We start from the raw sequence: 16657 nt of genomic DNA, 5'->3' as shown, positions 1-16657 counted from the left end.
GGTACCTATCCATGTGACCTTTGAATTTTCCCAAGCTGTCAGCCTTAACAAGGAACAAACAGAGGCAACTTATTTCAATAATTAACAATTTGCTGGTTAAAAAGAAAACTTTCTACATCCAGTCTAAAAACCTCTTTCCCCTAGTTCTGGAATCATTTATAACAGTTAAAATTTCACCTTTATTCATTTTATATCCCCTCTAATAACCTTATAGACCTCCGTGAAATCCCCTCTAAGATACCTTGTTACCAAGTTTTGGTAACAAGGTACCTTAGAGGGGGATATAAAATATTCATACATATTCAAAGAGTCTCCTCATATGGGTGCTCTTTTATATGGATCTCACCAGGTGCATTACCCATCTTTGGACCCTTTCAAGAAGCTTTGTCTTGTTAAGGTGTGGTCTCCAGACTTGGACACAATATCCCCTATCTCAATAAGGAAATCAATAGAACAGTGTCATAACCCCAAATCCATTTATTCCTCTACCTTTTTCAACCCCACTAGTGTATAACTAGTGGGGCTTAGAGGGGAACAGGTATCCTGTGTGTTATCAGACACTCAGCCTAAAACACTGATGGATCCAATATCTCTCTATTACAGAAGATTTAGGAGAAGTCCGGTTGGCCTGCCTCCCTAAAATCCACTCATGCACACCTTCTCGATGGTAAGCCCTGTTACGTCACTTAGGTGGCAACGAACGTGTAGAGTGGTTCTCTTCAAGACGCCTGGTCAGCGTGAAGAGAAAAAGACCAAACCCTCCAGCAATGAGAGCACAACAATACAAATGGCCCTCAGTCCCCAGCAGCTTTCACTCTCCCTCTTACGGCAGCGAGAGGATCAGAGTGGAAGCAGAGGGTGCTAAGAATCTCTGGGTACGACCAGGCTGCCATGCACGGAAATTGAACTTGGCCTGTTATAACGTACGATCACTCATCGGTGAAGACAGGATATTAGAGCTGGAAAAGGAATTAGAAAATGTGAATTGGAATATCATCGGCTTGGCTGAAACAAGAAGAAATGAATCACTTATAAGTTTATCAAGTGGAAATCTGCTGTACACCAATGGAAACAGTGAAAGGAGTGAAGGTGGAGTTGGGTTTCTGGTCCATAAAGATTTTAAAAACAACATTTTGGAATTCAAAAGTACATCACCAAGGATGTCAAGACTAATACTCAAGATTTCTAAGAGGTACAAGCTAAAGATTATAATGATTTATGCACCAACATCGAGCCATGATGATGAAGAGGTTGAAGAAATGTACACCGAAATTGAGAGTCTTCTAGATGAGCAGAAAACCCACTACACTATTATTATGGGTGACTTCAATGCTAGGGTTGGAAAAAGGCAAAACAGCGCAGAAAGAGGAACTATAGGAAATTTTGGAATTGGTGAAAGAAATAAAAGAGGTGAAAGACTTGTGGAATTTGCAGAATCTCAAGGAATGTCAGTAATGAACACTTTTTTTCAAGAAAAGGGTGAACAGAAAGTGGACATGGAAGAGTCCAAATGGATTAACAACTAATGAAATCGACTTCATCCTCACTAACAGAAGATATATTGTGAATGATGTTACCGTCCTGAATAAGGTAAATGTTGGAAGTGATCACAGAATGGTAAGATGTACACTTGATATAGATGTAGGAAAGGAAAGGAAAAAACTGACTCGAGTAAATAATACAAAGGTCTTGGAAATAACAGAGGAGGAGAAAAAGCAGTATGTACTGGAACTTAAGAACAAGTTTGAGCTTCTGCAGACTGCTGAGGACCAAGATATCGACGAGGAATATTACAACTTTCTGAAAGTGATAAAGCCCAAGAAACCTATAGGGAAACAGAAATCCAAAGAAGAAAAAATTAGTCAAGAAACACTTGTCATGATGAACCAAAGACGACAAATGAAGAGAAAGAAACACACTGACAGGGAGAAAATTGAGTATACTGAGTTATGCAAAGCCATTAGAAAGAGACTCAGAGAGGACATAAGAAGATTTAACACAAGAAAAGTAGAACAAGCATTAAGGGAAAACAAAGGATTTAAATCAGCAGCCATGAGCAGTAATACAGAAAGACAAATGATACTGAAACTGAAGAATAGCGATGGTGTACTTATAAACAGCAGAGAAGGAATAATTCAAATAGCAGAAGACTACTATAGAGAATTATACAAGGAGCGAGGGAATGATACCAGCAGTGAGGAACATGGATTGCAAAGTAGCAACACATACGACATACCCGATATTCTTCCTGATGAGGTAGAACATGCATTGAAGAAAATGAAGAATCGGAAAGCCCCGGGGGAAGATGGAGTTACTGTAGAGTTGTTAAAATTGGGAGGAAGAGACATAACACAAAAACTGGCAAGGCTCTTCACAAAGTGCATTAGAAAAGGTGTGATGCCTGAGCAGTGGAATAATGCAATCATAGTTTTGCTGCATAAGAAAGGAGATAAATCAGAAATTGGAAATTATAGACCAATTAGCTTGTTATCCCATATCTACAAGTTGTTCACAAGGGTCATTACTAACAGATTAGAAAGAATACTTGATGAGAATCAACCGAAAGAGCAAGCTTGCTTTAGGACAGGATTCTCAACTATGGATCACCTTCACGTAATATCACAGCTAATGGAGAAAGCAAATGAATATAAAACACCATTATGCCTGGCATTTGTGGATTATGAAAAGGCATTTGACTCCATACAGCATAAGGCAATGTTTCGGGCACTGGAAAGACAAGGCATAGATACTCCATATATTATGATTTTGAAGAAAATATATGAGAGTGCTACATCCTTTATTAGACTAGACAAAGACAGTAGCAAATTTAAAATCGAGAAAGGAGTTCGACAAGGAGACACAATATCTCCGAAGCTGTTTACTGCTGCCCTTGAGGAAGCTTTCAGAAGATTAGACTGGTCGCAGAAAGGAGTCAAGGTGAACGGAGAGTACCTAAACCATTTACGATTTGCAGATGACATTGTGGTCATAAGCCACGATCCCAAAGAATTAGAGGAAAATCTTAATCAGTTATGCACAGTTAGTAAGGATTTTGGACTAAAGATGAATATGGCTAAAACAAAAGTAATGATGAACAAGTATGCCACGGAAAGGGAAATAATGATTGAAGGAGCAGTAATTGAAAAGGTGGAGTCATATACTTATCTGGGACAAGTTATTAGCTGTAATAATGATAAATGGCTGGAAGTCAAGAGAAGAATAAATTTTGGATGGATAGCATTCAGGAAATATAGTCACATACTGAAGGGCAATATCCCAGTTTGTCTGAAACGTAAAATAATGAATCAATGTATACTCCCCACCATGACTTATGGAAGTGAAACTTGGGCACTCACCAAAAGAATGGAAGAGAAGCTAAGAACTACACAGCGAAGAATGGAACGAATTATATTGGGAATTAGACTGTTAGATAAGAAGAGAAACACATGGATTAGGCAGCAAACTCAAGTAAAGGACATTCTTATCAAAACTAAAGAACTAAAATGGTCTTGGGCAGGACACATAGCTCGAAGACATGATGACAGATGGACTAAGAAAATAACAGAATAGTACCCAAGAGGAGCTAGAAGAAAACCTGGAAGACAAAGGCGGAGATGGATAGATGAAATTCATGAGTTTTTGAGTAATAAATGGATGGCCAGTGCTCAAAACAGAAGGAACTGGAAAGTTGCTGGAGAGGCCTTCATCCTGCAGTGGATTGAAAATGGCTGATGATGATGATGATGAGTGTATAACTTATTTTGTGGTTGCTATTCTCAAGTATAAGATCTTGCATTTTTCTGCATTGAAACATAGCTGCCACATTTCTTCAAGGATGTCAACTTGAAGCATATCCAACTCATCCTGAAGTGACACTGCTTGGCACTCATCATTAACCACTCTCCTAGTCTTCACATTGCCTGCAAATTTTGACACCATGCTCTCCGTCAATGTCTTTTATGAAAATTAAGAACAGTGGTTCAAAATTAAATCTTAGGAACCCCATTTCTAATTAGACCAATCTGAGGTGTAACTATTAATCACAACCCTCTGTCTCGTGCCCTGAAGTTCATCTTGGAATTGAATCAAATGCTCTTCTAAAATCCAAATCTTTAATAAAATCTTTAAATAAAATTTTAAAATTTAGACTAGAAAAAAAATTTAATGATTTAAGAAAATGCATATTCTTCTGGTGTATTATTCCAAACCTCATAATCAGATGACCATTGAAGTCACCTTACCCTGGCTATAGAGAAACCAATTTCGCAACTTGGTTTGGAAGATAGAATTAATAAAGGGGTAAAAAAACTTTATTGACAAAGAGAATATACAGGCGTACCTCGAATAACGAATAGGATGCGTTCCACGAAATTACTTCGTTAAGCGAAACTTCGTTTTCAGAGGTAAAAATACTATGGCCAGAATAGGGATACGTTCCTACCTAAAGAAAATGAAAAGCTTTTTTTTCGAACAAAGAAAAGTTTTATTAAATAAACAGTCAACTTACATACAAAGTGAAATCACATTTTAAAATATGAGTCCAAAGTTGATTGCTTATGCTTTTTTTCTCTTTCATTTAACAATTGCCTATACGGAGTTATTGCATTTAACACTGATCGCTTAACAATAAAACTTCTTCCTAAATCAGGATCATTTTCACTAAAAAAATTTAAAACGTTTTCAATGTCATTTAAGCACCTTTTTAAATCTTTGGTTGTTAACACTTTTTCGGCAGGAACTTCTTTAACTTCGTCTTCATTATCTTTGTCTTCGTTGCTAACAAGGTTTTCTAAATCTTCCACTGAAAAAACCATCATCTTCTGCATTCAATAAATTTCTAACATCCTCTTCATCGACATTTTCGAAACCTATTGATTGAGCCATCTGGATAACTTCATTTCTAATTTCTTGGATGCTATTGTCTTCTTCTAGTACAACTTCTGGCCATATTTTGCGCCAAACTCCATTTAAGCATTTCTTAGTGACTTCTTTCCAAGAACTATCAATGTTTTCAATTGCGTTTTTAATGGTGTAGTTTTTCCAAAAAGTTTTAACTGTCATTTCCTCTTTATCCTCTAGTTCATTTAAATTGCTTAATGTTCGACGCAGATAATAAGCTTTAAATGATGCTATTACTTCCTGATCCAATGGTTGAATCAGGGAAGTTGTGTTTGCTGGAAGAAACACAACTTTGACAGGAATGCGTGTCCAACGTGTTAAGATCAGTAGGATGTCCCGGAGCATTGTCTAACAACAAAAGAGCTTTTTCTTCAAAGTTGTTTTTTTCACAATACCGTTTTACTTCAGGACAAAAGTGGTTAACAAACCAATCAGTAAATAACTCCTTGGTAACCCACACTTTTCTATTTGCTTTCCATATTACAGGTAAATTCATTTTTATGTTACCTTTTAACGCCCTCGGATTTTCTGAATGGTAAACTAATAACAATTTTAATTTATAATCGCCAGAGGCATTTGATCCAAAGAGTAACGTTAAACAGTCTTTAGCTGCTTTGAACCCAGCAGCTGATTTTTCTTCAATAGAAATGAAGCTTTTTGTTGGTAGCCGTTTCCAGAACAAACCGCTTTCGTCAACACTGAACACCAAATTTGGTGGAAAATTTTCACGTTCAATTATTTCCTTTAGTTTTCTGGAAACTTATTTGCAGCTTTTCCTGTTAATTTTACACTATGAATCCTGGCCCGTTTTTTAAATTTCTCGAACCAACCACGAGAAGCCCCAAAGGTTTCCGTAATTTCTTCAATTTGTTTAGATTTCAGGTGATTAAACTGCAATATTTTTTTAATGTTAAATGGGGCTTGAAATTGCGGACTTCGTTATATCGAAGCTTCGTTATCAGAGGTAACGTTAACCGAGGTATGCCTGTATTCCTAATATGATCAAAAAAATACAGTTGACCTTCAATTTAATGGACTTGGAAAGGAAGAAAGGAAAGCATCCACTGAACCAAGCTTCCATCTTGGGACATATATTTCCAAACTGTTGGGAGGGGGGGGAGACACACCACCCAGCAAAACATTCATCAGTACCTGCAGCTCCATTTCCTCACTATACCCAGATACACCACACGGATGGTGCCGAAAATGTACAGTCTCTCTCTCTCTCTCTCTCTCTCTCTCTCTCTCTCTCTCTCTCTCTCTCTCTCTCTCTCTCTCTCTCTGTCTCTCTGTCTGTCAAGGTACTTCAGAAAATAAGAACTATATATTGTAATTATTTTGGTATTAAAAAATTGAAGAATTATGACATTATTTCCTCTAGAGGAAAAAGGGAATATTCAAAAATATATTTGTGCACATGAATGATAGAAAGAAATATAATGCTGATAGAAAAATATTTAAGGATTACCTGGATATGCAAAGTAAAGCTTAATAATAATTATGAGAAATAAAATTTGCTTCATTTACAATAATTATCTAGTATATTGAAAAAAACGTGAGTTATACATTACAGGATTTTACAATGTAAATAAAAATATATTAAAATTATTTTTTTTCAAAGTACTTATCCAGTTTTGTCTGAATTTTCTTTTTGTCATCAATTTTACTTGTAATGTCCAGAGCTACAACTTGTTTCATTAGGTCTTTGTTGTCCAAGTTCTTTTCAATGAATTGACAAATTTTTTGAAGACATACTTGGCCTCCTTAGCTGATACTTTTTCACAAACTTTCATCTAACCTTCTTCACTATCACTGTCAAATGAAAGCTCATTTCTTTGTATTAATTCACAATTTCCTCAGTTGTCATTTCTCCAAAAATAGGTTCTTCTTGATTGACTGCAAGAAATTTTTAGGAGCCATAGATGTACTCACAATTTGAAGATTATCCATGGCTATTTGCAACTCTTGGATAAGATTACCTTCTATTTCATCAAAATTAACTTTTTCAATAAGCTCAGTGTTTTTTTTTTTTTTTTTTTTGATTTGGTAGTTGTTGGCGCATCGGCTTCTGTGGCCATATTGCACCTCCCAAGGTTTTTGCAGTACTTTGATCCAAGCCCGAGGCGGGAATCGAACCCGCGACCTTTGGGTTGCCGGGCAGGTACTTTACCCACTCGGCTAGCCCGGTCGGCTAAGCTCAGTGTGAATCTAACAGTTACTTATTGTTCACGGTGAAACTTCATCCTATGAAAGTTTGATCATTATACAGTGCATCTTTCAAGGACAATTCAGGTGAATTATGGCTAAGGGCTTGCTTATTTCCTTTGCTGCCTCCCTTAATATATTTGTATAGATGCCATCCATTCCAAATGCCTTTTTTATGTTTAGTTTCAACAGTTTCACTTCTATCTTCCTCTCAGTTATTATAAAATCATTTAGATGTTATAGTTTGATAACCTTCTACCATCCCTAAAAAATTCCTAATGTGTGAACGTACATACAAATTACCTCTCCATTTTGTCAGCGACATCAAGTGGACTAATGTGATTCAATCCCTTCCTTCTACTGTTAATATAAGCTAAGAAGTCTTTGCTGTTTTTCTTTGCCAGAGACTTCTCATAATCTGCCTTGCCTAACCCTTTTTGTGACTTGATTACAGACTAGTTTATATCTACCACAGGCTTCTGTATCACCTGTTAATTTATATGCATCCCATGCATTTTTCTTCTCTGCCATGAGTCTCGATAGTTCATCTGACATCCATTTAGGTCTAAGCCTTGAACAATATTTCTTAGTTGTTATGAAAAGCTTCTATGATTACTTCCCTGAATGCTTCCCATTTAGAATTTGCTGATGGCAACATCATCACCGTGTTACTTGTTTTAACTGCTGGTTAAAACAAGTAACGCTGACATAATAGGGCTTACAGAAATGTGGTGCCACCCAGAAATATGGGATGAGTTTCAGTACGGCTTGTATAATGTATTTAGGAAGGATAAGGTAGATAGAAGGGGTGGTGGGGTAATGCTTCTTATCAGAAGCAGCCTGAGTGCAACGATAGCTTTTCCTGATTCAGACGTTTCACGTGCTAGTATAGAATCTGTATGGTGTTGAAGAAATGTACACCAAAATTGAGAGTCTTCTAGATGAGCAGAAAACCCACTACACTATTATTATGGGGGACTTCAATGCTAAGGTTGGAAAAAGACAAAACAGCGCAGAAAGGGGAACTATAGGAAATTTTGGAATTGGTGAAAGAAATGTAAGAGGCAAAAGACTTGTGGAATTTGCAGAATCTCAAGGATTGTCAGAAATGAACACTTTTTTTTTTCAAGAAAAGGGTGAACAGAAAGTGGACATGAGAGTCCAAATGGATTAACAACTAATGAAATCGACTTCATCCTCACTAACAGAAGATATATTGTGAATGATGTTACTGTCCTGAAGAAGGTAAATGTTGGAAGTGATCACAGAATGGTAAAATGTACACTTGATATAGATGTAGGAAAGGAAAAAACTGACTCGAGTAAATAATACAAAGGTCTTTGAGATAACAGAAGAGGAGAAAAAGCAGTATGTACTGGAACTTAAGAACAAGTTTGAGCTTCTGCAGACTGCTCAGGACCAAGATATCGACGAGAAATATTACAACTTTCTGAAAGTGATAAAACCCAAGAAACCTATAGGGAAAAAAAAATCCAAAGAAGAAAAAATTAGTCAAGGAACACTTGTTATGATGAACCGAAGGCAAAAAATGAAGAGCAAGATAAACACTGACAAGGAGTAAATTGAGTATACTGAGTTATGCAAAGCCATTAGAAAGAGACTCAAAGAGGACATAAGAAGATTTAACACAAGAAACGTAGAACAAGCATTAACTGAAAACAGACTCGAAGCATTATAATATTCTTTGCATATTATCAAAACGTGCAAAAACTGACATAGAAAACCTATTGACTTCTAGTTTGTATTAATGAAGGTAATTTCAATTTTATCTTCATAGAATTATAATAATTATCTCCTGGAGATGACCAAAAGGTGCGCTTTATTTGAGAGAATTGTTAGAATACTTTTTAATATTTGTTATGCTGTTAGCTTTTGGTTAATAAAACTTTAGAAGTTACATTACTAAAAGGTTTTACACCTTCTTGAGATCTATCTAATATTTTGCAAATCTTCATGGTCTTGAAACTCTTCCAAACCTTTTTCTTTACCTATCGTTTTCTTTCCTACAAAGTTGACAGTGCCGTTGCTCTTTCATAATTCTTGTATGTATTTTTCTTCAGAGAAATACACTACACTTTGATCTTAGCCGAAAGGCTGAAAAATTATACAGCGAATCTCTGAGATGCATAACATGTTACTCTCTGCATTTTCATTAATAGGTTATGCTTTGTCCTACTATTTTGAAAGTTGAGAGCCATATTTTTAAGAAAAATAAAATAATCACCAAGAAGTAAAAGCTAACTTAATTGCATAATGGATTTAAAGAAAAAAAGGAACTTTTAATTCAAAGTAATGAGCCTGTCGTTGTTGTTATTATTATTAACCAGTATTGGTAAAAGAGTTTCCTATAGAGTGGATTAGTGCTGGAATGGCAAAAGTTATAAAAGAAATTTTGGTGGAATATTGATATATTGATCTAAAATGTGAAAAAAAAAAAAGTATCAGTTTATTATAGAGATCAATTGCATTTATTACTTAGTAATCTTGAGATTACATTTTTATTTTTCTCTTTGCAGTTATTTATCACCATTATAGACAAACTGCGCTTAGAAATGAAAGCTGTAGATGAGGTAAGTAATAAGAGACTTTTCTGAATAAATAATTTATTTAACAAACATCTGGTAATGAATTTTAGAATTAAATAGATTTTTTTTCAGCCTGAGAGTTGTACTACTTGATAGAAGTCTTTAACATTCAACCATAGTTATGTGGATATATAGAGAATCTAGGCTTTGGTTTCAATTTGTGTATTTTGTATAACTTGATTTATGAAGCAACTTTTATTATCTGTACTTGAATTTATTTATTTATTTTTTTTTTGATTAAATTTTCTGCAGACCCTCAAACTTCACAAATTTGCTTCTATGTTGTGAATTCTTTCAGTTTTTAAATATTTATAAGAAATTGCAGGTGTTGTTTGAGAACTTCTAGGATCTCTGTGGTCACCCAGGGGTCCATAGACCACAGTTTGAGAAACACTAGATTATGTGAACATTTATATAGTGATAATCTGTTTATTGCTTTTGAGATATACAGTATACATAGTATAGGAACCATTATGATATCTAATATATGTACTGATGTAATATCATTACATCAATATTGTAATTCCTCCCAACTTGTGTCTAAGAGGGATTACATGTTAAATCAAAATGTTCAAAATGTGTGTTTAATTGATTATTTCATTATGACAGATGAGATATCAGATATATATTAACTTAACAAAATTGATTAAATTAGTTAATGTGGGTGACATTATTAAATTCACTTGAAACACCCTGCATATATTCATGAGAAGTTACTTTTCTCTTTCCTCGATTGCAGGTTGCAAAAACACATACACAAAAGGAGAAAATGTTTTGTATTTTGTCATTTAATTGTTTCCCCTCTTTCATTATGTATTTTTTTTTATCCTTATTGAGATGAGGGATTTTTTGTCTCATGGAAATTTCTGGTTTTTACAGACACAGCATATTGTAGTATACTGATGGCTATTGGCCTCAGTTGCTTGGCACTTAAATAACTTTGCCTTTCCTTTTTGGTGTGCTCTAAAGATCCAAGACCAACAAACAAGCTCTTTTTTTTTTTTTTTTTTTTTTTTTCATCAAGGAAATGGATGCCTCGCAGCAGGATGTGTTTCATGCTAGCTGCTCTTGTATTGCACATCATTTGTCTAGTTCAGTAGATCTTTTCTGGTTGTATTTCTTTTACTTTGTTCACTATGCCTGACTGATGAAAAGGGTGTCTAAAAAGTTCTCACAAATTGCTCTCCTGAAATTACTGTTACCTTTCTAATGATAATTGCTTCTCCCAAAAGTAATATTGATGTTCAAAAATTCTTCTAGACAAGGTTTCACTTTTCACAACTTTAATCTGTTTTTGTGGTTTGCTTGATCAGTTCTCATCAAGTAGTGGGCATTCTGGTATTTCTTGGTATTTTACTTCCCCATAAACTGTCATTACTGATCACTGCTGATATACATATATCCTCCTCCTGAGATAGTAACTCTTCCCCTCCAGGAGGAATCTGCTCGAACTTCAGGGATTGATTTCTTAAGTGATTTAAAAAAAAAGAAAGAAAGAAAAAAAAATTCATATCGACTTGGATACAGTTCCAGACAAGTAGGGGGGGATTAGTTATTTCTCAATTCGGTTGCTAATAACTGCAATCTGTTGACACATGTTGTGGTCTAGTTTTCACAAGTCTTCTTGGAGTTTGTACATAGCATTTGGTTGGTGTTATTAGGTTTACTGCATTTAACTGTGTGTTTTTACCAAAACGATGTGCAGTAAATTTTCAAATAAGGAATACACTGACATCCACTTCCAAGTAGAAGAGAGACAGTTTTGGGCAACTGTTATAAGAGCAAATACATATATATATATATACACAGTTATGCCCAGTTAATTTATTAAAGTACAAATAAAATAAAATATAAGTACAAAATTCAGTAGCTTTCGGAACACGTGTCCCTTTATCAACTGACAAATTTGAATACATTACAAGCAAAGTGTGGCACGTTACTCATGCGTCATTGTTGTAGCACGGACGTGTGCTGCCTTACGCCAGTGATCATCAATATATGTATTTGAAACTATGGACCCCAGTACTCCAGGCCCATTTGTCACTGTTATAAGAGCTTTATTGATGTTTACATTTTAAACTGGCGCCTCCGTAGCCAGGTGGGAAGGAGCAGCAGCAGTGCGTAGCACACGCTTCTTGATCAGACCGGGGTTCGAGCCCGTCACCACCAAATACGGAGGATGCGGAAAGGTCAGGAAATGACCACCGCATATTCCCGGAGCAATATGGCCTTAGTTTGCTAATGCTCCTAAAAACCAAAACAACAACAACAACAACAACAACAACATTTTAAACTAATTTTTCCAACTAATAGTAAGTTTTTAAGATGATTTTAAAACATTTTGGGAATTATAATTCTAAAATGTTTAACACTGTATTCTTACTTTTTCTTACAATTTCCATACACGATCAAAATCAGGGTGACGTTGATATGAACTTTTGTGCTTAAAATTACTCAAAGAATTAATCCCTAAAGTTTGGCTGACCCCTCCTGGGACACCATGTACCACTATACCTCAAGTTCTCCTGGAGGTATAATGGTTTTGACAATTGTAACTCATTTGGAGAGGTCTGGGTTTGAGTCTTGTCATAGGCTGGAGGAATTTCTAAAGGCTTCTTCAGTCAAAGCTATAGTTAGCTGATCTCTGGCAGAGGGAGTTGGGATAACTCATGGAGGAAACTGTGAGTTATTCTGGATTTTTCAGACCACACAACATTGAACTGTGAACATACATAGTATACAATGGCACAGTATTGTCTTAAGTTGCTAAAACCTTACAACAAACAGCTTTATTTACATTATTTAAATTTATTTATATGCATCTAATGCAACCCAACATCAGTAATAGCACCACTGGTAATAGCTAAATATAGTCAAAGCAGCTTTTGCACATGATAAAACCTCAAAGAACAACTTTATTTACATCATACATAATGTATTTCCAACCTGAATTCTACTTATATCCATGTAAGTGGTACATGTATCTTTAATATTTGGAATCTTAATGTAAACTTATTTTTATTGCAGGCATCTTAATGATCATGATCACTGAACAAAATCCAGTAGATTTGGCAGTATGCTATTATGAAAAGTAATATGAATTAGGCCTTCATAATAGATCCTGCCACCTACAGATCACACTCTTCTTAACTAAGAATCAAGTTTAGAGAATTCTCATTAGTGACTAATTTTAATGTTATTTTCATTTTATGCTGAAGAATGTTATTAGCTTTCAGACTCTTGCTTCTGTTTGCCTATTTCATTCCTTGGCTACATCCTATTTCTTTGTTTACAGTAATGTCCTCCTACACTGCATACAAAAAAATTATGTAATATTTCAGCTTCTTTTAAGGTGTTATTATTCTCTTTTTTTATTTGCTCTCTTCTAGTAAATAAATATTTTATCGCCTGGCAAAGTTATAAGAATCCTTAAAATGGCAGTTAAACAAATAAATACAGGCAGTTCCCACTTAACAAGTTATTTATTTATTTATTTTTTTTTTCAAGTATCAACAGAATCAAAAATATGAACATTAATTGCAATAAATAAATGCTAAACATTCATAAACTACTAGCAAGTGGTTTGGTTATACTGTATTGTATAACGTGTATAGTTATACAGTACAGTACTACTATGTGTGTGTTTGTTCAGGCAGACAAGAGTTAACATAAAGCAGTTACTATGCTGACCTTACAAAGAGTGGTTGTGTTGCTCTTCATTTTTGCGGTCTTTCGTTATTTCAAATTTATCCCCCTTATTAATGGAGATAAATTTGAAGGGTGTTTGGAATAAACTCTGTCCTCAGTTTATTGATAATTTTGAAGGATTTCAAGAACCAGCAGAGATCATACAAAATGAAACAGAAATGGTCATTAATATTACTAACCAATTGCAGCTTGAGGATGACTGAATTTCTGAAGATGACGACTCCTTGTGCTTCCAACAAACTAACAATGTCATAAACCATCATTGAGTGTACATTTGGTTGATGATGAACAAGAATAAACATTCTTTAAAATTTGTACAACATAAATAATTTCTTTCTTATTATAATTTGCTTGATTTTAAAGGCTATATTTTCATTTCTTTGGATAAATAAATCATTGTTTATATATAACTTATTGCTTTGTTGACCTTTATTTAACATTACTTTGGTCAAATTTCATTGTTGAGAATGTAACCCCTGTTTTGAACATTACGTCTATGGGAAATAAATTCTCACTTTACGAGTTTTTCTTCAAACAGGCCTCTGAGGTTGGGTATATTCATATTGTAGTTTTAAGTGTTTTTCACCAACCTTATGTAGAAATAAAACACAAAGAAAACGAAAACTGGAATCTTGATAACTATGTATTTATAATAAATAATATTTGCCTGTATTTACAATAAATTATATTTAACTTTACAACTAAAATATATGAAATATACATATAAAATATGCATTAAAATATACTGGGTTAAGAACAATAAAATACATTAAAATATACTAAATTAAAAGCGATAAAACCATAGCTTTCGAAGGCTCCTCCCTTCTTCTTCAGCGGTATTTTGGAGGTATTTAAATACAGCGGTATTTGAATACAGGCAAATATTATTTATTATAAATACATAGTTATCAAGATTCCAGTTTTCGTTTTCTTTGTGTTTTATTTCTACATAAGGTTGGTGAAAAACACTTAAAACTACAATATTTACGAGTTTTTGTTTTAAGAGCATGCACTAGGAACGAATTAACTTGTAAAGTCGGGAACTATCCATGTTATACAACCACATATAATTACAAAGTGTGTGTGTGAGAGAGAGAGAGAGAGAGAGAGAGAGAGAGAGAGAGAGAGAGAGAGAGAGAGAGAGAGATAATAAACGTTTTAATACATAAAGTCTACAAAAAATAATTGACTAATTTTATTTAACTCATTCCACAATCAATTCTTTTAACAATACCAGTGTTATTTAATTAGCAGAAGAGGGCACCATTTCAAGGTTAATAAAACTATCCAGTCTATTTATTTATTTTTTTCTTCCTCCTGATTAAGATAGGTACTCTACAGTGGTGGTGGTTGTCATAGCATCGGAACCACAGCTGCTCTTAACTCAGCTCATCTTCTGGATTTAATGGTTATTGAAATACTCTGTCCTTTCATTCATTGACATCCTGTGCAGTCACCACCAACAGGATCAATCATCAATGGCCGAAATTTGTTCAGTTTCATTTAGATTTTAAGTAGAATTTTTTGTGATTATCATACATTTGTTTTTATAAACAGCAAATGGCAAACAAAGTATTGTTTTGGCAGGTTTCTTCTTGTAGTTTGTGCTTTCTCAACTTTAGCACTTCTCATTAGTTCATAAGAAGAAGTGCAGCCTTAGCAGGTTGTACTGCCATCAGAATACCCTTTGCCCTTCAAAAGCAGATTGTCTCTTCTGTTAATTTGTTTTGCCTGCATTTCTTACCCTTATCCTTTCAACATATATTTTAATTATTTAAAGATTTTCATGTAATTTTGTATGTTTATTTAATTTCAAATTACATTCTAAATATTTTAATACAATAAAACAAATCCAGTATTTTGAGATATTGTGTGTGTGCATCACCTAAGTTTTAAATACTAAGTAAATAAATACTTTAAATACTTCGCTATTCATCAGCAGCAACAAATACCAGGATATACTGGGATGATAAAAGAACCAAGGTGGGATAAAAAAAAAACTTTTTTTTTTTTTTTTTTTTTGTTTCTGTTTTGTGTAGCAGGCTAAATTATATTTAATGTGAGATCTTTATTTTTTGGCAGCTACAACCAGAACTGCGAGAGCTTATTGAAACAATGAGTAGGCTGAATTTAATTCCTGCAGATTTTGAAGGAAAGACAAAAGTTAATGAATGGTAAGGAATTATAATTTATAGTTAATATTATTTAATCATTTATTTCTATAATAACTTTGGGATGTGACTTTCGTGCTACATTATAATTATTAGTTAAAGCTAAAAAACATTACACCCACTTTAGTGAGTGCATATTTTCTCTGTTATAGTGCAAAATGAATTGATTTTACAGAAAAATTAGACACATACCTTGTGCCACAGGTTCTTCAAATGCTAATATGTAAATATGTATTCATATGTAAATTTAAGTATTAAAAAGCAACAAATCAATTCTAATATAGGAAGTGTGTGTGTGTTTTTTGGTAGTTGTTGGCACATCAGCTTCTGTGGCCATAATGCACCTCCCAAGGTTTTTGCAGTACTTTGATCCAAGCCCGAGGCGGGATTCGAATGTGTGTGTGTGTGCTTGTGTGAACTAATGACTTGAACCATAAATGTACTGATGAGCTGTGTTCAGGAAATGTAACAGGAGAAAAATATTTAAGGAAGGTGTACATGGTGAAAGTCTCGTGGAGTAAATCTAAACTGTAAGAACTCTGCAAATCTTAATGGGGAGAGGAATGTTCTCAACTTGGCCAGCTCTGGTTTAGTAGGGAATTTGTTTTACAAAAATGAAATTCACTTGAACAGGGGTAGTGCAAGGGTTTTTGCTGATTTAATTGAGGAAGCTTTATGAGTCTGAGAAACTTAATTTAGAATGGGTGAGCATAGTCAAAATTACTTACACTTGACTGAGGCCTCATCAACAGTATTTGTGCACAACCTATAATGATCTCATGCACAGAAAGAACAACTGGAATAGGCACATTTTCATCAGTCACAGATCGCAGGATAAAAAATATATTTAAGCAGCTATAAAGGATGTATCAGGGTTGTAAAATTTAAAAAATATTTTTGTGTATATCAGGGTTTTACAATGCAAAAATTTTTTCTACAAGGGTGGTTCAATAAGCTGCAGAGGTGCTAGCCTGTTGATTCTTGGCACAGGTTTTAGTCCTTCTCTACATAGCCACTGCAGATTTACACATTTTTCCCATCGATGGATGAGGCTACGCATACTGTTTT

At 34.4% G+C, this 16657-nt stretch overlaps 1 protein-coding gene across 2 annotated transcripts in view; it reads left to right on the top strand.

The window, feature by feature from the left end:
* Vps28 (vacuolar protein sorting 28) overlaps positions 1–16657 on the top strand; it is an 85776-nt gene that overhangs the window by 52686 nt on the left and 16433 nt on the right. For both annotated transcript variants that reach the window (XM_090372147.1, XM_090372148.1), the window contains exons 6-7: positions 9642–9695; positions 15501–15592. In XM_090372147.1, coding sequence (XP_090228273.1) covers positions 9642–9695; positions 15501–15592 — 146 coding nt within the window. The remainder of the gene's footprint in view (positions 1–9641; positions 9696–15500; positions 15593–16657) is intronic.

The sequence above is a fragment of the Mastigoproctus giganteus genome, chromosome 4 (genome assembly GCF_048544385.1).
Source record: "Mastigoproctus giganteus isolate SK-2022 chromosome 4, ASM4854438v1, whole genome shotgun sequence".
Classification (NCBI taxonomy): domain Eukaryota; kingdom Metazoa; phylum Arthropoda; class Arachnida; order Uropygi; family Thelyphonidae; genus Mastigoproctus; species Mastigoproctus giganteus.
This window is presented reverse-complemented; position numbering and strand designations above follow the sequence as displayed.